Below are 25,994 nucleotides of genomic sequence, written 5' to 3'. Positions count from 1 at the left end.
AATGTTTATTTACATAGATAGCTAGGATTCTTGTATACATCCCAACAGCACATCAAACAAATGATCATTTGTCACGTCCAGAAGGTTCAGTTACAAGACTTCGGATAAAGCATTTCAAGGAAGCACTAAACGGACTAATAGAAGTCATTTTGTTGATTATGAAAAAGAGGAGATTCAGATAAGTCAAAGTATCAATCAAGGGTGCATCAATGTGATTGGGCTTATCCATTGATACATTAACTTGCATGATGGAATGAGTACTCATTCTTACAATAAATGAGTATGAGGAGTTGTTTGATTTGAGTTGATTACTCATACAATGAGTAAGAAGACTTGTTTGATTTGAGTTGCTTACATATTCAATGAGTAAAAGAACTAGTTTGATTTGAGTTGCTTACATATTCAATCAGTAAAAGAATTGGTTTGATTTGAGTTGCTAAACTATTTAATTGCATGTGTATATTACTCTTATTGGCTAGTGAATGCTTTGTAATCTTAATTATTTTCTTCCCAATATATAAGGGAGGGAGCATGTTTATGGAAGGGGACAACTTTTGGATGAAGCTTTTGTTTGTGTGATCTTTTAGTTCTTGAAAGAACTTCTAAACTTATCGAGTTTGTCTCATGGTGTTCAAACCTCTAAAACTTATCACCCTTGCGGTATGTCGTTTCTTCTCACCATAGTTCATTCCATCTCTTTTTTATGGGTCAAGGCTCAAACTCTTGTCTTCTAGTTCTTGGGGTTCTATCCATCAATTGTTCTTGGGTTCCTTCACAATTGTTGGTGGGGTTCGTGTTAGGTCAAGAAGCCACTATGGCTAGGTTCTTGCATGGATTAAATCCTGAAATTGTTGAATTGCAGCATTATGTTGGGTTGTCAGACATGTTCCACCAAGCACAAAAAGTGGAGTAATAATTCAAGAGGAAAGGATTGGCTAGGAGGGGACAACCAATGGCCACCAATAATACATGGTGGGGAGCTCCAAGAAAGGAGGAACAACATCAAAACAAGTCAAAGTTTGAAGTCTTCAAGAAGCCCAAACCAATAGCATGTGCTACTCAAGGTAATAGCGAATCCATTTCTTTCAAATCTCGTAATATCAAGTGCTTTAAATGTCAAGGGCATGGTCACATATAGCAAGCCAATGTGTCAACAAAAGAGTGATGGTGATAAACGCCCAAGGCTAACATGAGTCAAAAGATGAGGATGAGATGAAGAAATGCCCCAAAAGGAGGATAGTGATGATGAGCAACATGTTGTTGTTGGAGACTTATTAGTGGCTCGACGAGTTCTCAATATGCAAGTTATGGAGGAAGAAGATAATCAAAGAGAGAATTTGTTTCATATTTGTTGCTTTGTGAATAACAAACAAGGTTTGCAATGTTATTATTGATGGTGGGAGTTGCACAAATGTGACAAGTATAGATTTGGTGGAGAAATTGTCACTCCCAACTCAGAAACATCCGTGTCCTTATAGACTTCAATGGATGAATGATTGCGGTGAAGTTAAGGTGACAAAGCAAATCTTGGTATCAATTTCCATTGGCAAATATGAAGATGAGTTGTTGTGTGATGTGGTTCCCATGCATGCATGTCATCTTTTGTTGGGAAGACCCTGGCAAATTGATCGAAAGGTAACACATGATGGGTGCACGAATAGGTTTTCCTTTACTCTTGAGGGACATCCTATTACTCTTGTACCTTTGACACCAAGACAAGTTAGTGAGGATCAGCTGAAATTACAAAGAGTGAATGAAAAAATGAGAGAAAAAGAAATTGAGAGAAAAGAGTAAAAAAGAAAGATGAAAAAAAAGAAAGAAAGCAAAATTAAGAAAATTGAGAATGGAGAGAAAAAGAGAAAGGAAAATAGCTTCTATGCAAAAGAAAGTGAGATCAAAAGAGCTTTGTTTTCAAACCAACTGTCTCTTATACTTTTGTATAAGGAAATACTATTGAGCACTAACGATCTTAACAATTCTTTGCCAAGTGTCGTTGTTTCTATCTTACAGGAATACAACGATGTTTTTCTAGAAATGTTCCACATGGCTTGCTTCCTTAGCAAAATGTCCTTCTTTTAGTCTGTTTAGTGCTTCCTTGAAATGCTTTGCCCAAAGTCTTGTAATTGGACCTTCTAGAAGTGACAAATGATCATTTGTTTGATGTGCATATGTAATATCCTAGAAATTTTAGGGTTAGAATTAAACAATAAAAGGGTAAGCTTTAATGGGTTTGGTTAAATGGATTCATGATGGAAGAGAGTTCTGTCAAAACAAACATGATGAGGAGATTCATCTTACAGAGACGAATCAAACGAAACTAGATTGGCTCGAACCAGAGGTCGTTTGATTAGTGAACCAAACGAACCGAGATTGAACCAAACTGAACCAAGTTGGTTTGGTTCGTGCTGGGAGAGGTTTTGATAACATAAACTGGATAAAAAGGTTCATCTCGTGAAGACGAATCCAACAAGACTAGTTTGAGTCAAATTGGAGGTCGTTTGGTTGGTGAACCAAATAAACCAAAGTTGAACCCGGTTTGCTACAGTAATCGGTTCAATTGTTTTAATAAATCTTAGGTTTTTAATTGGGTTTAGCCGATAAAAAAACTTGATTAACGGCATTAGTTTAGATTTAATCGGTCAATTTGCTGTGCATTCCTTTTTAAAACGGGTTAAACCGCGATCCTTCCATCTCACGAACGAAGCCGAAGCCGAACCCTGCTCTTCTCCTTCCCTCTTCCTCATTGTCTACCGCCGCCAAGCCGAACCCTTCTCTTCTTCCTCCTTGCTGCAGTCGCCCTCTGCTGCCTGTGAAGCTCGACGTCGCCTGGCCGAAGCCAACTCCTCTGCCCTAAACTCGTCGCCGCCACAGCTTCCAGAGCCGAGATTTTTCTTCTCCACCGTCTACCGCCGCCGCCCTTACCTCACCTCTTCCTCCTCTTCTCCCCAGCACCGGCCACCGTCAGAAGCACACCGACGCCGCCCAGCCAGTCACCCCACTGCCGAGTGAAGCCCGACCCCGACGGCTCCCCTCTTCTTCCTTTTCCACCAAAGCAGCGTCGACGAAATTCCCTTTGTATATAAGCAACAAGGTAATAAAAGAAATCAAGGAAGAGGTCAGTGTTCTCTTGATCTAGGGTTTGATGTTGCGTCCCTTTGTTGCTTCCTTCTTTCTGATTGATGTTGTTGAGAGGTTTGTGTGATCGTGTTCCAATTGTAATGGATAGAGGTGATGGTGGGTTGAGGAATTGAGTGAGGGTTAGAGCTTTGTTAGGCTTAATTTCTATTAGGTTTTGTTTTTGTTGGATTTAGGGTTAAATTAGTTAAGTTATGTAATTGAATTAGATTAAAGTTTAGTTAAACAATTAATTTAACTAAATAAGGTGGTTGAATTGTGGTTAAGTTGTTTTTAACCTTGGGATTAAGTTAAATTGGATTGGTTGATTAGATAGAGTTTAACTAACCTTAAAAACTAAATTAGGGTTTTTTTGTTATATCTTGATATCTAGAGGATGCTTTATTTTGCAAGACCCTGATTGGTACGGGGAGATTTTATTGCGACGATTCGTCATTCAGGTGGGTGATTCATTGTATCTGGTCAATACAACTCTCTTCATTTCAGTGCATGATTCTTTTACTGATGGCTCTGGTAGTTTGGATACCTTAATTCTATTTCTTTCTGCTATTGGCATACCTCTTATATTACTCATACTGATATCATGCTTGATCTTATGTCTGTTGACCTTGATTTATTGTTCTTAACTTTTGTTCCTATCCTTGATACGACATTGGCGATCATTATTGTTATGATTCTTTTCCTTTGATACCTGAGATTATTATGTCTGATACCTGCGCGTATTACTTAGTATGGTAGGTGCTGATTTCTATGAATTGAACATCTTATCATGTTGCATGATAAACGATTATAAATCTCAATGATGTGGGTCTTTCGCCATGGTAGTTGGCCTGTAGTGATATATTTATGTAGGTGGTTTGATACCCTATTTCCATCATATTGATGGCGACTGTATGGCAGTGTACGCAGTTGATGGCTGTATGACAGTGTACGCAGCCTCGATGATCTGATCCCGACACCGGATAGCGGTGGTACTCAGAGAGTATTAGAGGACAGATATCGACCATAGGATACGTAGCTTATCATAGCTACTGGATCACCGGACTACTTGATTGTAGGGCGCGGAGTACTGATCCTCCAATGCCGGCCATTCCCAGTCTCAGATGCTTGCACGAGTGCTGTAGCGAGTGGGGCAGTTGCATCATGCATACGCGCATCATGTGCATGTTATATATATGTATTGGACCGCACTGATCCTGTATTTGATTGTTTATTGTTTGATTCTTGATTGTTGCACTCTGTTTGACATGTCATTCATATGGTGCATTACATGAGACTATTCTAGTTGCTTACTACCTGCAGATATATATTGATACCTTGCTGAGCTTTGGTATGTATCTTTGTTATCTTTATCTTTTTGTCATGCACTCTCTGTTTATATTACCCACTGAGTATTTGTACTCACATCTTTGGACCCTGGGATTTTTCTGTCTTCCCAGGTACCAGGTAGGAGCTTACAGATGATGCTAGGGATCTGCCAGTTGCGCCACTCACATTAGAAGAATTGGTAGATTTAAGTTATTCATTTTAGTAGTAGTTTGATATGGTTGTATTAGCATTCATTACATTCGGTATGGTGTAGACAGGTTATATACACTGATGTGGTTTTGTCGTATTTTTCCATTGCATGAATGTCCATCTCATGTGGATTTTCGTATTTACGGGTTTCGACTTCCTCGTGATTTCATAAGTTGTACTTGTCATATTTTCACTTACGCATTCCGGTTGTTAGTACATGTGTTGGGTTGATTGCATGTGGCCATGTGGGCCTTATAGGTAGAGTTCATTAACTGTTATGTTTACTTGTATGTGTATGATTGGATGTGTAGTCTATATGTCCGGATGCATGTGGCCGAGTATATTCATATTTGTATTCAGGGAATTGTCAGCGATACTGGGGAGGTGCTATTGAAATTTTCGGACGGCTATCTCTCGGGTAGTGACAATTGGACACCAAACTAAAGTTTAGCACAGCTTTCCATCCTTAGATAGATGGTCAGACAGAAAGAGTGAATCAAGTTCTAGAAGACATGGTCAGAGCATGTGCTTTAGATTTTAAGGGCAGTTGGTGTAGATACCTGTGCTTAGCAGAATTCACCTACAACAATAGTTGTCAGGCCACTATCGGCATGGAACCCTACGAGGCTTTATACGGGCGGAGGTGTAGATCTCCTATCTGCTGGTATGAGGGTGGCGAGAGGCAAGAGTTAGGCCTACAGACAGATCTTATAGATGATACCACAGTAGCCATACAGCAGATCCGTCAGAGAATAGAAACAGCTCAAAGCCGACAAAAGAGCTATGCTGACACACGGCGTAGGCCATTAGAGTTTGAGGTTGGGGATTTAGTATTCCTCAGAGTGCCTCCCATCAAGGGAGTAATGCGTTTTGGGAAAAGGACAAGCTAAGTCCCAGATATGTTGGGACCATACCTTATCACTAGAAGAGTTGGGAAAGTAGCTTACGAGCTAGAGCTATCTCAGGAGATGTCAGCTATCCACAATGTATTTCATGTCTCCATGTTGAAGAAGCACATCCCAGATGCCACCCAGGTGATAGAGCCACAGACGGTACAAATCCGCGAAGATCTAAGCTACGATAGTCGACCTATTCAGATAATAGATCGAGTAGTTAAGAAATTGTGGAACAAAGAAGTACCATTAATAATAAAAGTCATATGGCAAAATCATAGAGCAGAAGAGGCAACTTGCCAAATAGAAGATAGTATGAGGCAGAAATACCCAGAGTTATTTTAAGTTCAAGGATGAACTTTTTATAAGGTATGGGGAATTGTAACGCCAATAAATAATTTTAGAAATATTCTATAATTTTTCTGGAATTTTAGAATATTTTTCTGGAATTTTTGGATTAGCGGAAGTAGCAAAAACATATAGGAACGTAAAATGTCCTAGACGAGATACGAACTCGTGACCTAAGGGAATCTGCGACCCTTAAAAGGTTTCCGACAATAAGGGGGCCCCAGCAGCGGTGTGCTGGAAGAGAATGAGAGGAATTTTATTTATAGGCGAGTTAGGTCTAGGAATCACTTAATATAAATAGGAAATTTAAGAGAGGTTTTCATGATTTCGTGAAACCCTTTCCTCACCTCTCTCCCCAGACGGCGTCGCCCCTCTCCTTCCTCTCGGCGCACCAAACTCGAAGAACGAGGGTTCCACCCCCTAGGATCATAAAGAAGGCTTGCAGAGAGATTCATCTACGAGGATGCTCCTCTCCGCGAGAAGAACGCGTAGACGTAGGAAGATCGCCGAGAAGATCTTCTCCGAAACTCTAACGGGAGAATTTGAAGAACTTAGCGCAGGATATCGAATCAACTCAATGGATGATGGCTGATCTAGGGCCCCACTTCCACAATCTATTTCCCTTTTTCTCAAATTTTCTTTTTTAATTAAATGGCGAGCACAATAAAAGGTAAACGATTCAGTGGGCGCGCGTTGACGTAGACGACTGTGTCTGTGGGGAGGATTTGCAGAATAAATGAGTTGCACCCGTATTTCCTTTCCTTTCTTTTTTATTATTATTATTTTTTTTTTAAAAAAAAAGAGAAACTTTTGGTTTAATTTAATTATTATATTCCTTGGTCAAAGATGCCGCTTGCTCGTGCTGGGTCAATAAAACTGGCGTTGAAAAGAAAACATGGAATTTGGTAGAAAGAAGAGAGTGATAGATACGCATTTTCTTTTAAATCAGAAAAATGAGAAAAAAGAAAGACAATTTGGAAAACACGCGTTTTGACCCTTTTTTATATTAAAATATTTAAAATTAATTTAATATTATTATAAAGCATAACTACTACAATTATACCAAGAGTATTTTAATATAAATATTTATTTATTATAATTTCAATTGAATTATATATTATAAGAGATGTAGTTATAACTATTATAATAATATTAAAATAATAAGAATATTTTAATATTGTGCTGGTTCCAGCTCAATGTTGTGCTGAAAGTCTGAAACCAGCTAGCTACCTTACACAATCAACATCTGATAGTATTTTCAAAAGTTATTGTTGTTTACCTTCAAATGGCACAAAATCTTTTAAGAAAACCAAAACCACATACAAATTATTTAGAACAATAATCATCAAAGAGTTGTTAAAGATTAGAAAGTCTCATAACTTTATGACAGAGAAACAGAGAGAAGCAAAGCCTCTAGAACTGCAGTGGTTGGCATGTTTTAGTGCAACTGTGAAACTTGCTTCATCAGTTGTTGCTTTAGCTTCTGGCTCTGAAAACGTTTTCTACGCCTTCACTAGAGGCCAAAGCAATGCACAATATGCATGTGCAGATGAACAGCAAAAAGAATCATCTACAAAAACTTTGACAAATCCTACTTGGCTTGCTTGTTGACCTTAATCACCCTAACCAATATGAGTAATCTACTTATTTGATCTGCTCATTTAGATTGTCCTATTCACTAAACTGCCTAAACTTGGCCAATCTGCCTAGCTTGCCCACAATCAACCTAATTGACTCATTCAGGCCAAATTATTTCTGTATAAGTTAGGGATAACAATTCAATAGAAATTGGGTTATATTTACTATATATTAAATATGCAAATAATCCATAATAAACACAAAAAATGGAATAAATATTTCCATAAACAACACACATGGCATGGCAAATTACACACACAGAAGCTGCTTGTCTTCAAAGAATATATGATGATATTCATATTACACATTCACCATGTAGACAGGTACTTGATTATTTCTACAAGAGAAGGTCATTCCCTTACAGACATTAGTTTGTAATTTGATGATACAAAATCCATCAAATCCTAATTGCTACAAGTTACAGCCAACATAAGTGCCCTTCGAGTTAATTACCTGCACCTGAAGTCCTTCAAGTAGGCTTGTGAAGGCATTATTTCTTACATCAGATCATTGATTTGGCATCACATGAAGTCCATCGGATCATTTGGGGAATGGGCACTCGGTGTCTGACCATTACAGGAACTTTGAGTGTTCAATGGATGCATCGGAGGAAGCTGCTGTGAGTGAGAATAGTAGTTTGATATAGACTGCTGAAACACTCCATTGAAGTGATCTCCGTTTGCATTTGGAGCTTGTCCAGTTGCTATCCTAAGCCGCTGCACTTCTTCTCTCAAAGCTTCATTCAAAGCTGTGGGAAGGGAAAAGATCATGATCAGCAATGTCATGCATCCAGACAGAGATCGTAATTAGAACCTTTCGGTAGCTTATAAATTTGTTCTTAAGGATGTTAAGTTCCCAGTACCTGACCAGGTTGGTGAAATTAACTATTGGACTTAAGAAAATTTAGCTAGTAAATTTCCTAATTGATCATTAGAATTGATAAAGGAAATGATGATCTTACTAGATCACATTTTCTCTATAATAAAGTGATAATTATTTTCTACATACTGGTCTTAAGAATCCTAGGGATCACCTCTAGCATCTTTATCCCCTACATCGATCAGATGGCATTGCTGCATGGTAGGTTGTGATGGCCGCACAAAGCTGATTGAGTGTCAACCTCCTAATGATAGCGTTGTAGGCCTTAGGCAACTCCACAAGTAGGAATCTGGTAATGTCACACCAATGTGGCACCACCCTTAGTTTTGGCGGAGACTAGTCACTCCCTTAGATGCCAGTCAAGTGAATCAGTGTTAGACCAACTAAGAAGAAGTCTACCATGAATCCAAGTTTAGCAAAGGCTGAATAAGACAATGTTACCATTGAGGTCTCGGTATCTAACAAGATTCAACAAAAGTAGGCATGGGAGATCTCCACTGTGATGACCAAGGTGTTATTCTATTTGGAAGATATCACCCAAGTCTCGTCTCCTTTGACTATTGGTCCTCCAAAAATCATGCCCAAAATAGGCTGGTGGGGATCCGAGGTTTTGCATCACACCTCTTTCTATCATGGCCACCATGGACTTTAGCATGTGCCCTCAAAGGATGAGCTTCTTGAAATCCACCTGCAATCGGTGGTATTCTTTCATGGTGCGGCTTGTGTCCTGATGATATCAATAATATTTTACAGGGTTTTGGTGTTACGAGGGAATCTTCAAAGGGGCAGGCTACAAAAACAAGTCTGATCCTTTAAGAAAAATTTTCTTGGCCAGTGGTGAGAGAAGTGAGCTCGATCGAGAAAACAGGTTCATGTCTTTCATGTTTGTTGTTTATGTCTTATGACCTTCATTCCTAAAATCCCTCTAGGCAACTGGAAACTTGAACTTCGCTCCTTTTTCATCTCACGAGGTCACTTAGCCTCGTCAAATTAAAGTGTGCATTTTATGAAATGGTAATAAACTCTAGGAAGATTAAGATGCACATAAAAGGTGAACTCGAATCCATCAGCCCAGACATGGCCATCAGAAAGATTTTGAAGTTCTCACCATGTATCAGTTTGCTTCCGCATCGAATCTTCACGCATAATCTCTAAGAGATTCTCCTTCCCAGTGCTTGATGTTAAGCAAGTATGTGAATTCTTCTTCAAGTCAACATCCTGTGAAACACTCAGTGAATCTTCAAGTGAGTTGGGAGAAGATGAATGACAACCCTTAGCAGGTCCATATACCACCATTATGCGACCATTTTCAAAGTTGTTAAGAAAACTCAGCGTAATAGAGTGGGACCTAAATTAGTGGATAGATATCTGGGTCCAAAAATTCCCTAGATGGTGCCTAAGGTTAGTTGAGCCATTGTAAGCTGAGAGGCACACTAGGAAAAGACTAAAGCCACCTCCTCTTTTATCCACTTGAAGAAAAAAAAAGTTCCTTTATCCTATGACCTCATCTTCCTCAGTTGATAACTCTTCCTTCTTCCTCTTCCATGGTGGCGGCTGGCGCAAGAGGCATCAACTGACTCTTTTATGAGAGGTTTTCTTATGCTCAGCCATAGGGTCCCTCTTGCTATTGCATTCATGATCACCTCCAAGTGAGGTTGTCAAGGGATTCACAGTGGTCCTTAGGACCGCCATATGTGCAACAGGTTGTAATCAGAGTGGTGAGGGATCGTATGGCTTTCAAAGATGAACTTCATCACCATTTCAGGACTATTGTGGCAAGGATTATAGTGTGAGTATCATCAGCAAGACAACCAATAAGGGTGTCTAGACAAAGGGCAGGGCGCAATAAGTCGAAGCTCTAAGGGCCACAAGAGTGTTTGGGATAAAATGGTGTATATACTAATTGTCCTTTATTCCATTGGATCTCATCTTATTGATAAGGTCCTCCTATTCTCAATGTTAATGATTATGGTTTAGGGGGTGGTCTGAATCATTTGACAATCCAATTTAGTTGGTCTAAGTAATTCAATGAGAAAATAGTTTGAACGAGTATTGGAGTCCAAGGGAATTATGTCCCATAGCCTCTTGAGTTACAAAACCAATACCAAGAGTGTCGTGACCTCAAATCAAACTGAGTAGGGAGCTAGGCAAGCTTGAGCATGGTGTTAGAGATCTCAGAGATGTTATATGGGGTTGGCAATTTATAGGACTTGGAGGTATAGATTCAATGTTCCTTGTCAAACAAACAACATTGTAGACCAATGAAATGGCATATGGGTGGTCACCTATGTGTCCTTGCCTAGCTATGATACTTATTGTAGGAACAATGGATCGTATTAAATGCAAGATGTTATGTTGCATTTAATCATAAACCGCAAATTCCTTGATAATGTATGCCTCGACCGAAGGGCCTCTGGTTTATGATGATCTTATACCCTTGGAGGATGTTAAAATATGCCAATTGGAAGAGTGGGAGTTCATGGACTTGTAGGTCCAACCAAGAGTTGTTCCCTTCTTATAGAGACTATATAGGCCACGGTTGCGGTTTGACTAGGACCGTACCATGCTCCCCCAAGGATTACTCCTACCTGCAATCCCTACACAAGAACTATGGTTGTGCAACTATTAAAATCGTCCGCCAATGTGACAAGGAGAGGTAGATGCAACCATCCCATGGTTTGACAATGGCACAAGTTTCCAATGTTACTTGTATCATATGATTGTTGCATCTATTAGGTTCAATGGAGCATGATCTAAAAAGAGGAGAATGATTGTTGACTAGCAAGGATCAGCATGTCATTCAAGTGAAGAAGTCATTGCAGTTAAAACTGTCTCACTACCAGCTCGACTATTGACGTTTGGTTGTGCTAGCTAGGTGGCAACCAACTAGAGAGGTCAACAAAAATATAACCAGTTTTGATACCATGTAAAAAAATTAGAAAAGGGATGTTTTAATTAGGAAATTCATTCCCACACATATTAATTTGTATATATACAAATCTGAGGAATGAATTCCTTCAATGTTTTAGACATTAATTTGCTGAGTCAATTGAGAGATTTGGATTGATTTCTTTCTTCCATTTCATTTCTGAGAACTAGAGATTCCAACTACATAGAAGCAACTAGATTCTTTCATATCCATTAGTGCGTTGTCGGCTTTGTCAACTTCAAATAGCCCTAGATTAGAACAGCTTTTGAGGTGTTTGGGTCCTGGATGCACCAGCGATCAACACATTGGGGGAGTGCTTGTCAAGGTTTCTCAGCCTAGTATCCCTCACCTTGCTTTTATGATATCCACATTCAACTGTGGCTTGAAGGACATGGTCACAACACACCCATCTTATGTGCCTCTTTCATGACAAGCTTTTGTTCCAGTTAGACAGCAAAGAGAAGAAAAGAGAAAGGGAGGAAAGTTGTTGTAGGAATAGCATTTATGTCCTCACCTAGTTCATTAGATCTATTATTATTAGCCAGGTGAAAATAGGTAAATGGGGAAGAGGACAAAGGATGGTAAAGTGTCAATTAACTGAAATTGCAACAGTGCCCATCAAAACCTATGTGCTTACTATTATAGTAATGCAACTGGGTAGGCTTTTAACATCCCACTATTAAAAAACTGAATTTCAAGGATGAAATATGCTGAGTCACTTAAAACCTTCGATCAGACACAAAAGTAAAGTTATTAAGCTCCTATCTGTTTTTTTTGTCACCGGAGATGGCAAGTTTGTGGTAAAGGAAACCATCATGAATTGTAGTTAGCATACTTCCTGAATGGCCATCATTTATACTGAAGAGAATAGAAAAAAAAAACATGTAAGTTGATCTTGCATTGTGTGAGAAGAAAGCAAATCTTAGGATATGATGATAGTAATTCTCAAGTATTGTGGAGCTTACAGAAAACTGCTAATTAGAAAGCTTTGGACTACCTTCAATGTTCTTTTCCAGGGTGATAATAAGAAAATTTGTCCTTTTGCAGTATAAAATCAATAAAAAAAATCCTATGTTATGAGATAGGCCATATTATATAATGCACTTGAGGAAATAACAAGGCATCCTAATATATTACTTAATATTTTTTAAGTTAGGGAGAGGAAGCAAAAATAATAATTCATGCCATCTAGTTATTCCTTTAGTAACTTGAAGCATGTGATTTCGTCATCAAATTTACTTCAGCGAAGCAATCTTTGATATCAATGTGTTTCCTAAATTTAGAAGATTACAATGACACACTTGAATCTTTTGGCAAGAGTCATTTGCCAGTAGTATCTTTGACAACTAAACTAGACTCTTCTTCCCATTTAATAAAAACCATAACTAGAAATTGCTAATGTGTTTCAATGCCCCAAAAAAAGAAAAGAAAAAAGTAAAAGAAAGAGAAAATAAAAATCTGAGTATGAAAACATACCATCACGAAGTTGAGCCTGTTGTTCCATAGCCTGCAACCGCAACTTGAGCTCCCTATTCTCAGTGGTCAAATCAGTGGTATCTCTCTGCATTATTAAAAGAATCAAGTTGCCCGTCTCTCTTATTTCAGATACTTACAACAAATAGAACAATGTGAACAAAGAAATTTTGGTTTTTTAATCTTGTGAAAACATCACTAATCAATTTTACTTGCATAGGATGCTTGCCTAGGACCAAAAAACACTTAAATTTTCATGATGATTTGAAAAGTTTAAGTGGCACCGAATGGCGAGCTCTAGTTCAAACCTGAAAAACCGTGAGCTGTGCAGATAGTGTAGTTGCCTCAGTCTGAAGTGTTTGCACCTTCCGTTCAAGTTCACTTGTGTAACGGACTTTCCTTTCCTTAGAACGCGCAGCAGATTGCCTGTTCGCAAGGATCCTGTAGCAAGAATTAGACAAAGAAAAAAAAACCTTTTACACGGCTAGATCAAAGAAAAATGCTAAAGGAGATTAGAATAAAGTGAACAAAATTAGCATACTCAATTGAGCATATAAAGCTAATCAATGAACAAAAAAGGCATTAAAAAGAAGGCAAAATTCACATTTGAGATCAGCCGAAGGGTGAAGGACCAGATATAGCTGAAAAAAGAGGTGGAAAAGAAGGATAATCAAATGAGAATAGTCAAACAAATCTTATTTGAAGTCGAAACAGAAAGTAGCAAACGATCGAACCTAAAGATCAAATCGCACGTTATTGCTAAAGAAGAAGTCGAATTATTGTAAGGAATAAAAGGGGCAAATGAAAAGAGGAGAAAAAGATGGTGCCTTTTTGCCCTTCTGGGATCGAGGAGGGCCAGCTCCGCGAGCTTATCAGCCGGCATGGCCTTCTTCGCATAATCTGATAGAAGCGACGCCGAGTCTTCCTCGAATGACGAGATCGACCCATCCATGGAGCCGCTCCGCCGATGGTGCCCTTTCCTTTCCTGTGCCCCCTCGTAGCCGCCGCCGGCCTGGAACCCCAGCCCCTCGAAGAGCGCGGTGTCCACCGACAAGCTCCTCAGGTGAGCCCCCGGGACCGGCTTCGTCGACGGTGCCGCCGGGTGATCCATCGCTCCATGCTCCGCTAGGAGCGCTCCGGAGCTGCCCGCCTCGCAGCTTCCTGACACGTTGTCGTCCGAGAGGGAGGGGAAGTCCAAGTCGGAAACGCCGAAATCCGGGTCGGTGTCGAAGAGCAGGTCGTCAGGGAGGCTGAGGAAGGTCTCGGAGATGGCCCGACGGTGAGCTCCTCCCCCGCCGCCGCCGCCGCCGCTGCGAGGGTTCGGCATAGGGATCTGCCCGAAGCGGTGGCCGCCGGCCGAAGGCGCCAGCGGTGGACCTCCCGTCTCCATGGCCGCGCACCTGCCGGTCGGAGTAGCGAACGCGGCTAGTAGCGGAAACGCGTCCTCGGTCAAAGGTAGGCGCCGCACCGGACTTGCGAGTTAGAAATATAAAGCCTAGGCACCGCTACAAGACTCCCCATTTGTTTACTCACTTAATCATTGGTCAAATGACAAGGACCCCACCGGCTAGACATTCAGCCCTTCCGGTCGGCGGTAAAGCTGTACCCGGATGAAATAAAATAATTTAATTCAGGAGATAAAAGAAAAATAAGGGCAAAGAATAAAGAAATATATATCCTTTTATTAAATTTATTTTTTAATTCGTCATTAAAACGGTTTCCTATTTAATATTTTCTATCCATTTTGTCGCTCTAAATTTGCTTACATTGTTGCACTTTCATTCGCCCACCAAAAATATAATATTCCTTTGATGATTTAATTTTTTTATTATTTTTATTCTTGAATTTTTTACATAAGGCATTTGAAATTCATTATTTTTCGAATAATAGCTTTAAATTTGTCAATGTATCTTATCTCCAAAATATTCTATATTTATCCAAACACTACTAAAACTTTATTAAATATTTCTAAGAGCATCATGAATATAACAATAATCTTAATGCAATAATCAATAATGACATTTTTAAAAATATTGATGAGTGTCTCGGAATTATTGATTAGTAGGAGCTTGATTGCTAAAGAACACTCGCCATTAGGATCTTCAGTACTTTTAGGTTTGAGGTCGCTATCGCAAGGATGAAGTTCTTGAGAAGGTGCGATTCCAAAATCATGCCACAAATAACACGACACTGAAATTATTGTGTCAGTTATCGATCGAGTTCAATTAATTAAGAAAAAAAAGAAATGTGATGGAAGAGGAGACGTCGGATATCGGAATCTTTGAATTGTTGGGGGACGCTGATGAGACATGCAAGTCAATGCAACGAGCCTCACATTTTTTTTATAAAAAAATTAAATGACAAAAATGAAAAAGATGTTTAATTTATCCGCTCTTGATCTATTTAAAATTCATATTATAACAATTATAAATTTATAAATCATAGATATTAGTATTAGTTTAGATCGAACAAGATCTTATGTATAGTAATTACGATTTTTATACATTTAGATGGGCAGGGTAAAAAAGAATAATTCGGATAATAAAAATAGAGTTTGATTATTATTTTGATGGTTAATAAAAAAAGATATAATTTTTTAATTTTTTATCAAAAATAATTATGACTATTTGGTAGGCTATGATTTGATATGTCTAGTTTGATGTGATCCTCGACTAAATCTTCACTATTTGTGTAAAGTTTTTAGATAAAAAGGAATAAAAAAGAAAAAGAGTAAAGATCGATGGGGACTGACCAACTAGAGTTGGATGAAGGATATGAATATGATTCCTGTTGGCGGTTACATTTATGATTGATAAGGAATGCTCATTTCTTAAAGAGGTTAGAAAAAGGATAACCCAAAAAGTTTTTTTTTAAATAAATAAATAAAAATTATTGTTTCTACTAACACCTGTTTATCACAAGAAATTATTCAAATAAAACCTTTAAAAAAATGATTTCAAAGTTACCCTTGGGTGGGTTTGTTATTTAGCAAATAATAATAATAATAAGACATACAACTACTATCTATTAATTACATATTTTCCGAAGACTATAAATAAATAATGCAATAAAGTAGGGGCTAACTTTGTTAAGTGCCCACAATCATACTTAAAAGCCATTTGATTAAGTTGTGATAACCATGAGCAATCCCTATAAATTAAATCGAGCAATGATAGATTGTATAAAAATTCTGCATGAAATCTCAGCATGACACACATAAGGCTTGAGTCTCACCCTTTTTTTCTACTGGCTTCGTCCCATCTGTCAATGGGCATACTCCGGCAATCCCAGGCCTAGCCGTTGCCGCAATAAACCGAACACTTGCTTCGCATCCCATCCTATCTCTTCCAATCCAATCCCTAGCAACCAATTGATCCGTCCATCTTTACCACCGCCATGATTCCTCCTCCCAATCTCCCCGACATCTCCTCTTCCTCCTCCTCCTCGTCTTCGACCTCATAGGGCCCCTTCCTCCCCGCCGTCCCGCAACCGGCGGATTCCCTCGCCGCCAGCTCCCGCGACGTCAACGGAGGCGACGCGGTCGCTCCCCCTTTTCAACCTTAAGAAAATCCATGTAAGTCCATAAGTTGACTTAACTTGAATTCAATCGACTAGGCATGAAAATCAACAATTCAACATGAATATTTGGATGCTAACAATTATTAAATAGTCTTTTAATTGTTGTGCTTTATCAAAATTAAGTGTAAAAATAAATTCTTGAGAATTATTGATAATTAAAACACCTCTAAGGTTAAAATTCTTGGTCCTACTTTATAGAAAACAAATTCACCAATCACCACAATCATGTCCGCCAATACACTTGCAAACCAATCTGAGTTGCTACACTTATCACACACCATTTCTTCAACCACACGTTGAAATCCAATACTATACAAACGGAGCGAAACCAGAAACATTGAAATTTCCACAGGTTAATTATGATTAATAGTCTTCAGTGCCTTTCTCGATGATTTAATTGCTGATCCATCCACTGGGTGCATCTGCGGCAGATCCTTTCTGACTGCTGGTGCATTCTCCTTGCCTATCATAGCAGCCGGCTTGCTAGTTTTAATGGTGCTGGAAATCCTGAAATCTAACAACTTGCGGCTGAATTCCTCCTCCCATTTTACTGTCAACTCTGTATCGAAAAACAAGTTATATACATACATCATTATATCGAACTAGAACCTAAAGACAACTATTAGCTAACCTGGAGATTCCATGGGATTATCATTAGTGAAACCGCTATGTTCTGAACTGGAATAAGCTGGAGCAATTCCCTGTGTTGGCTGAGACAGTTTATTGATATTTATGGTTTCAACAAGGAGTTCCTGAGCCTTACTACCACCATATCCACATTTGTCTTCCAGAGTTATATTGTTAACGTGAACAATTTCAGCTTCTGTTGTGCTCAGCTGCTGGACTCCAGTAGTGCTGAAACCATTTATGCCCTCGATGATTGTTGTGTTAGCAGTGCTGAACTTTTCAGGTGCTACATCAGAAGATGTGATGATTGTCTTAGATGTTGCATTTATGTCTTCGGTAGTATTTTCTTGAGCTACATCTTTCTTGCATTTTGTGATTTGATCGGACATGGATGCTGCTCCAGGACAGATGGGAATTCCTGCGTCCCTATTTTCCTGTTCATTGGGCAAAACTGGTGTATCTTTTGGCGTGCCTACTTCAATGTTGGAAGTTTGAGCTTCAATTTCAATGGATCTGTTGATAGTCCCACAAATGTTACTTTTCTTCTCTGTACTAAATTCTTGGGAGTTTTTCAGGGTTGCTGCTGTTAGTTGAATTTGAATAGACTTCTTCAGTTGACATTGTCAGTGCATCTCCGAGTGTGCCCAAAACTCCTATTGGTTCCAATTCATGGAGTGCAGAGTATGCATCAAATGCAACTTCAAAAGATCCAACGGTCATCTTAGATGTATCATTTGTGTTCTCTGAGAGAACTTCACATGCCTTACCCATGGATGATGCTCCTGGGCTGCTGACTGAAACAGTTGTTGCTGAAAGATCTTCAAACAAGTCCTTTATGCCTATAGAAGATTTTGATTCCTCAGTAACACATCTATTAGATGCATTTTGAGAGCTTCCCATGTCAGGGGTCTCAATGTCTTCTTCATTCGTGTTTCCTGCTTCAAACAAATGTTGAGTAGCAAGATATCTTTCTGATGTAGTCTCAATGCATTCATTATCTAATCCATCATGAAATAGTAGTACGTTTCAATTAAAACTCTGAAAGAAAGAAATAAAGAAATATCATTTAAATATACTGACCTTCAATTTCCATAGCGGTGTCCATCTCTCTGGGCGTGTTTTCCACATCAAATGGAACAGTGACTGACATGGTAAAGAATCTTTTCAAACACCAATCGATATATTAATAGAAATGATTTTTGTAAAGAAAAGTAGGTACTATGGGTGTACCTTGATTTTCGAGTTCATCCACAGTAGTGGAATCAGAGCAGATAGTTGATGGTTCCAATCGTGTCAGATATTTTAAATTCATAGTTCCATCCATATTAAATCTGAGATCAAAATTTGTGGTATGTATTGTTTGCTCCTCCTGTTCATTTTTAGTATTATCAATCTCTCCAACCATATTTGACGCTGCTGATCTACCCCTTGAATAATCTAAAAAGATTTTTTTCTGACTAGATGTATGATTAGCATCGTTTGACTGGGTTTTTTCAACATGAAATAGATCTTCTGAGAACATCAATGGCACATCAGTTGCAATGCGAACTTCTTCAGTTTTAGAATGCTGATTGGTGCCAAAAAGATAATTGAGGCTGCTTTGAACACCTGAAATTATAACAGGAACATTCAATAAGGATACCCTCTAATTTTAAAGATACAAGAATATACATAACCATAGCTTAACAATATAAAAATCAGAAAAAGGAATAGTACTTGAGCCATCATTTGGACTTTTTGATGAAGATTTTTCCACCTTTCCGACATAATGCTCATGGGTACTGGGGGATACATTGCATCGATCAGCATTGTCCTCATCCATTTCGGCTTCTTCAAACCTTGTAAGATCTGGCTCTATTTGACAAACATCTAAAATTTCACTATTTTTATCCACAGAAACTAGGGTCACCTTAGGCACAGGTGAAGGACTACCACATAAATGTTCTCCACCTTCATCAACAGCATCAGACGAGAGGAGATTCCTATTATCTAAATTAGCCACTGAGGTCTCCAATTTAGTTTCAACAGTATGTAAAATTGGGGAAGTCAAATTTCCTATTGTTTGGTCATTATCAATATTGCTAACAGTGTCGTGCTCATTTTTGGGTGGACAGCCAATATCTGTCATGTAGAAGAAAATTCTTGAAGTCTCTTTAGAAAAAGAATTCCTAGAAAATTACTTCTGTTCATACCTGTTTCATAATGATCTTCTATACATTGTCGTTCAAAACTGTGTGTTGTTTTGCATGATGCTGCAATAATGAAAAAATTGTCATGGGAGGAACTGAATTAACTATATGACAATTGTGCTTAGACAATCATCTTAGGAGTTCTTCTACCTGTGAGTTCAAGTGAACGGTTATCTGATTCATTTTTTAGTGGCAAATACTCTTGGGCATCTTCTCCATGAACACTTGTATCTAGCCAAGTTTCAGTTTCCTGCCTCATGGTAACCTCAACTTCCTCATTGTCTTCATACATCCTTGAAACAGCCCCTTGCATTAAGATCTTAGATGGACCGTTCAGATTGTTTTCCTCATCCTTCACATTATCAATCGGGAGATCCACATTGGTACAAGATGCTGGCAATATGATTTCCTCTTTCTTAGTTAACTCAGTATAAATTTCAGTGAGAAAGCATCGCAAGGTGTAGAAATAACCACAAGGAAAAAATTCAGTAAACTGAAAAATGTGAAGAAATGAAGCAGCTAACCTTGCTAGTACTAAATTAGAGATGCCAATTCCAAAGCCTCAAATCAAATGACATGTACATTTGATACCAACAAAACAATGAGGGCACAATAAAGGGAAACATGTGAGGGCTTACAATCTAACTATAAGCAATATGCAATGCTTAACAATATAATTCTGTAGGGTCCTCAAGGATGTCTGTATCTCCACAATAGCATGATATTGTCCACTTTGGGCCTAAGCCCTCATGGTTTTGTTCTTGGGCTCTCCCCAAAAGGCCTCATGCCAATGGAGATACTTTCCATCCTTTTAAACCCATGATCTTTCCCATGTGTTTTAGATGTGGGACTATGTTTGCACCCTTGCAACCCAACAATCCCCCCCTCAAACAAAGGACCACAGGCCCCCCCTCAAACGGAAAGCCTCCGTTTGATGTTTGAATCCTCGACCCACCAGGACTTCCTGCCCCTCGGTCCACCCTGACCTACTAGGACTTCCTGCCTAGCCGCAACCAGGACTTCCTGCCCCTCGGTCCACCCGACCTACTAGGACTTCCTGCCCAGTCGCAACCAGGACTTCATGCCCCTCGGTCTACCCGACCTACTAGGACTTCCTGCCCAGTGTCTGGTCCTCTTGATTCAAACATGGGAGCCCCCACTTCCTTTGTTTTTAAGGTTCAACCCACATGGTTAGATCCGGATCATGGCTCATCCGGCGGTTAGTCCGGTGAAGAGCGGCCTCGCTCTGATACCAATTGTAGGGTCCTCAAGGATGTCTGTATCTCCACAATAGCATGATATTGTCCACTTTGGGCCTAAGCCCTCATGGTTTTGTTCTTGGGCTCTCCCCAAAAGGCCTCATGCCAATGGAGATACTTTCCATCCTTTTAAACCCATGATCTTTCCCATGTGTTTTAGATGTGGGACTATGTTTGCACCCTTGCAACCCAACAAATTCTAGTCAAATTAAGTTATTTCACTAAAACACAATCATAAATATGACCTTGCAAAGATTTATGCATTACAACTCTCAGCAGCAGTTAATAAATACTATGGCAAAACAAGTAAAAGCTTCTCCTGATTCTCTCCTAAAATCTCACATATGAGCGAGAAGCTATAGACAATCACTGTACCCAAAGTAGCATAACATGTAAATTGCACAGTTGATAAGGGATATACTTTTATGGTATAGGCTACACAAACTGTGTTCATTAAACATACAACAATAGCTAAAGACTGACCATATTTGATTGATGACGCTGTAGTCCCATAAGATTTTCTACCTTTCAATTCTCCTGGAAAATCTGAAAAAAAAATTATAATTCTATCACGAGGAGAATAATTTAAGCAGATGGTTGTAATATAGGGGTTTTCAGCATACCTTCAGTCACTGGAATTCCTGCAATTTCATTATCAACATCCATAGAAGCTTGAAAATTGTTTTGCACCTCATCTAGATTATGAACTAGTTCCATATGAGATTTAATAGCCAAGGCACTACCATTAGACAATGATTTAGCATGTTTGCTTTCACAGTTGGAGAACCCATATGATGTATTCAATCCACTATTCTCAACCCCATCACAGATAATTGCAATTTCCTTAACTTCTTTCAATCCATTAGAGAATGGTGCCGGAAACTCAGACATCTTTTCAACTCTTGAAATGCTTATGTCATCATTATTCACAATATTAGTACCCTTGGGGATGGACAGAGATAATGACATTCTATTAGGAGCATCCTCTTCAATGGCATTGGCTGATTCACTTGAATTTGCATTTTTTGGTTGTTGAAATTCATCATTGAGAAAACATGCATTTCCTTCAATTGAGGAAACTACACAAAAAGGAGAGACAACCATCTGTGGTTGATGATCCTCCATGTTAATTACCTCGAGTTTATCTACGACTTTTTCTTCAGATGGAGAATCTGCATTACACACTTCTTCAATTTTCCTCACACTATTTGAAGTACTTATAGCAGCCCATATATCACCTCGAAATTCGCCTACAAGCACAATAATCATTTAGTTAACATAATAGTGACTCTTGATGCTAGATTCTTGAACCAGAACTTGAACTAATGAATATTTTGGAAAAGTAGTCAAAAGCAACTAATCTGAGAACTATTTTTAGCAGTAGGGAACTGCATATGTGAAAAGTAAACATCAAACGTAAAGCAATGAAATGTCGCAATCCGGTGACAAGTACCTGAACTTTGAGCTAGATGAACAGGAGAGCAATCAAAAGTATCCTTACATGATGAGCCAAGAACATCATCAATCTCTGTAATGGCTGGTCCAATTCTTTTGTCTTTGAATCCAGAATGAGATGGCAAGTCAACTCCATTGGTTCCATCTTGCCTTCTTTCATCATCTGACAGAAGCGCATCACTAGCCATTTCACTCTTGGAAGATGCAACAGCAGACAAAGAAGATCTTGTTCGCGAGACTTGCTGTTTTTCAAGATTGAGTTCATCTTGCAGTAATGCCTGCGCTTTGTAATCTACAAATAACTTCAGCTCTGAAGGTACTTCTTTTGCAATTTCAAATTGAAGACCTTTCATTTGTTCAAAACTAACCGTAATTGCACCACCAGGTTTTTCTGGTAAAGATGTTGGTTTTCCACCTTGCATTCCAAAACCTTCAGAATAAGAATTTCTTCCATAGCTCCTGAATCCTGAAAGTTCTCTATGATCGCTTGGTTTGATCAAGTCAACATGTTGTGATTTATCATTGTGATGATTTTTGTATAAGTTATTGCCAGAAGATGGCATATCGATAACTTTAACCTCTAACGGAATTTTCTGGATTTCACTGCTGATTTCCGGTCTTATAGGTGAAAGAACCCTTTGGTCAACTGTTTGTTCTGAAAAATTACAATTTATTACGCATCTAGAGCAAGAACCAAATTTGTTGAAGCATCTATCATCATCTTGTACTATGTTACAGGACTGAAAATCAGGAACAGCAGTAGAAGATTCCTGTGATTGTCTTTGTTCACCATGAGAATGCTCCACGCTGTTGTTAGCAGTAGTTTCACAATTTGACGATGAATACTTCAATATGCCCTCTTGCTTCACGATTTCATATGCATGCAGACTATCACATGGCACATTTGTATCGTTAGTATCTTTCGGTCCACAGAATTCTTCATATTCAGCACTTGATGATGCCATAGAAGCAGCTACGTAACTTCCAATAGAATTTCTGGAAATCTTTGGCTGATCTAAGAAATCAACTAAATCATTACATGCAAAAACAGTCAACGGCAGGACTGCTTTATCTGCGAATTAACAACTAGCATAAGAAGACATTAAATAAACATATTGGTATGAAGCGAACATATTGAAACCCACCAGACTATAGAAGTTCTAAACAATTTTACTTAAACATACCTTTAAGGTCACTATCACAACTGGAAGTATTAGAAGTGTTTTCTCCAACACCATCACCATTAACTTGGACTGCAATCGTCTTAGGTTGATTCAAGGAACAAGTGTGAGTAGCAGAAACATGGGAATGTTCTTCAGGATGGCATATGAATGGTGCATCACGAATATTTATACACATATTCAATCCATCTCCATCTTTTGGATCTTTTGAATAAATTGTATCGTTCATACACTCAGTTTCAAGAACACTAATGTCTTCTTTCATCACTTCTTCAGAATATGAAGACCCATATTTCAATTTGATAGAAACATCAACTGAATTGTTAGACAAAAAATCATTATCATCTTTAACCGACATTTGGTTATCATATGTGCGCTTGAAGGCTGACTCACCAACGAAGCCCTGACTGCCTTGCAGATCCTTTACCTAAGATAAAACACCACACACATTACTAATTGTTCAGCAAAAGATGTAGATAAACGTTTACTAACCTTATTTGTGCTGTCTGATCCAGAGTGATTGCTACCTCCTTCAGAAGTTACATTCTTAACTGACCAGTCAGCAGAAGGAATTACTTGTGAAGAACATGAGAAACCAACAGTGCTGTCCATGTTTTTGGTGTCTAGCAAATCAAAAGCCACAGGCTCAACTTCCTTCGTCAAGCAAATTTTCTCTTCGGCAACTTTCAGTTCATCAACCACTGTTTTCTGACTAGAAGTTTCATGTTTATGGCTTGGTTGCTCTTTGCCAAAAAAACTATTGTGTGCATTAATGGTCGAGATATCTTCTGGCGCAAACAGAAATAAACCTGGATGAAAAGGTCCTTGATCTATATGACTGTCTATAACTTCCTGACTTTGCTCAGAAACATCTTCATGCCTGCATGAACTAACTTTCTCGTCCAGCATGTCAGCAGAGTCTGATCTACTAGTCACTTCAACTTTCCCGTGTGAAAAAGAATCATCATCCAAACATGAAGATTTTGTTCTCTTCTTCGCCCTCAGCCTTCCATCAGTCTTATTAGCTTCTAATACCAATCGACTTCTTGTACATCTTGATTTCCTCTGCAATTCTTCGACATGCTTTTGGCCTTCATGAGTTTCAGTGCCATCTCCAACAGTGTGGTCGACATAAGAATCTTCATTTGGCGGTTCATTTATAACCTGGCCTGTCTGCAAGCTGTGTGACTCTTTTGCTTTTGCAGTAATATCGACTAATTTCTCCACGCATATCTGGAGCTCTGGAGCATTATGATTCGGCCTCTTGATCTCCTTGTTGGGTTCGTGAACGACTGAACTCTTCGTCACAGGTACCACAACGGTATTTTTAGCTGAAGCAGACAGGGAAGTGTTCCGTCTTGAACGACGCAAAACCTTTGTAGTGAGCTCTATACTTGGATCAGTAACATCAGTTGCTTCGCTTGTTTTCTTGTTCCTACCAAGCTTCCTGATCTTTTTGATTGCTACTGTTTCATCAGTAACCGGAGCTACAGAAGTTCCTGATTCCTGATTGTTTAACAGATTCTGAGACTTTGTAAGGCTGTCATGTCGTTCATCAATTTTCACGGTAGCATTCCCACACTTTTGTCTCTTAGAACGACCTTTATTTACCAAACCGTCATCACTCCTAGACTTCATTTCCTCAGAATGCACTTCAGGAATAGAAGCTACAACCTCTACTTGTTCTTTCTTACTACTACTCCTGGTTACTATTCTTCTAGGTACTTTAATATCAGCCTGCAATGCTTTAGATCCTTCAACTGTAATTACTCTGCTCCTCAAATTTCTAGTAATTGGCACAGCGCCATCGTGTTTCTCGTCCAAGTAGGTTCCACCTGGACAAGTGAAGCTTGTAGCCAAATCAACTTCACCATTCCGATCTCGTGCAGTGCAGTGATACCTCTTGCTTGTTTTCCTCGCTTCAAGCTCAATTTTTTCTTCCAAAGCACCCTCAGCAGCATCTTTGGGTGCAAAACCAACCACAGACTTCCTCCTACTAGATCTCCTTCGCTCCGGCAAAGCTCGCACATCCATGTCCCCATAGAATCCCTCTTGCTCAACACCAACTTCGTGCAGAGAGAAGCTCACCTTCTTAGGTAGCCGCCTGCCTCCTCCTTCCTCGACACAGCTTCCACCAGAGCCCTTCAAGCAGCCTTTGGGCTTTAATTCTTCGCTGCGTGCCTTCTTTAACACGATAAAAAAAAATGAGCTTCTCGAAACTGAAAACAATCAGCAACAACACCATCAAATTGCAAAAAATAAACAAACCGAAAATCCTGCATACCTGGATCAGAGCAGCAAGATTGTCAGCCATCTGGGCATTTGTGAGATTGGCCGGGAGACCATGCTGCTTGCAGAGGGCTTGGAGCTCTCTCCTCGGCTTGCTCTTGTAATCCACCTCCATCGGTAGATCAACTGATTGGAAGATAATTCTACAGATCTTTCATCATCAGAACAAGAGGAGGGATCCCTTTTTCGAATCGTAGGAAGAACTTTGAGTTCCCTTTGTTCTGGAGGAGAAAAGTTCCCTCGATCTGTTCTGCGCTTCGGTCCCTTGCCGTTTTCAAAATTATTTGAATTGCTTCCAACGTCACATTTTCCCGCCACGATAACATCAGTTACCACTTGTACGTACCCAAGAATCCACCGTTCAGGCAATGGAGCATGCGGAGGCAGTTGTGGGACCAGGGGCGAACCTAAATATTAACAATTTGGGTATAGACATCTAGGGAAAAAGTTGAACCATAGGGATTGCGCTTTATCACGAACTCGGAGGAACCTTTTTCTCACGATTCGTGTAGACGCCGATTCACCGTTCGATTGGAAACCGCTTACGCTTTGACGTTCAGGATTCACGAAGCTTTTGGAAATGAGTGGTTTATATGATGTGT

The 25,994-nt window shown here is 39.2% G+C and overlaps 2 protein-coding genes across 2 annotated transcripts; both read right to left on the bottom strand.

The window, feature by feature from the left end:
• Positions 1-7,788: 7,788 nt before the first annotated feature.
• On the bottom strand, positions 7,789-14,273 carry LOC141824412 (transcription factor VIP1-like). The gene is made up of 4 exons (XM_074711696.1): positions 13,641-14,273; positions 13,122-13,254; positions 12,817-12,901; positions 7,789-8,280 (listed from the first exon to the last, which is right to left on the bottom strand). The coding sequence occupies exons 1-4, from the start codon at positions 14,201-14,203 to the stop codon at positions 8,054-8,056; spliced, it is 1,008 nt and encodes a 335-aa protein (XP_074567797.1). The 5' UTR covers positions 14,204-14,273; the 3' UTR covers positions 7,789-8,053.
• Positions 14,274-16,745: 2,472 nt separating this feature from the next.
• On the bottom strand, positions 16,746-25,507 carry LOC141822937 (uncharacterized). The gene is given in 14 exon segments (XM_074710233.1): positions 16,746-16,951; positions 17,024-17,604; positions 17,606-18,017; positions 18,100-18,162; positions 18,250-18,627; positions 18,736-19,140; positions 19,212-19,271; positions 19,359-19,601; positions 20,951-21,013; positions 21,091-21,717; positions 21,921-22,994; positions 23,107-23,530; positions 23,596-25,287; positions 25,388-25,507. Coding segments are annotated over 14 exon segments (6,348 nt in total).
• Between the last annotated feature and the right edge of the window lie 487 nt (positions 25,508-25,994).

This window comes from Curcuma longa, chromosome 3, assembly GCF_044706935.1.
Source record: "Curcuma longa cultivar G26 ecotype Majalengka, Jawa Barat chromosome 3, ITB_CL_G26_1.1, whole genome shotgun sequence".
NCBI lineage: Eukaryota > Viridiplantae > Streptophyta > Magnoliopsida > Zingiberales > Zingiberaceae > Curcuma > Curcuma longa.
The sequence above is the reverse complement of the archived record's forward strand: the minus strand, read 5'-3'. Positions and strand labels throughout refer to the sequence as shown.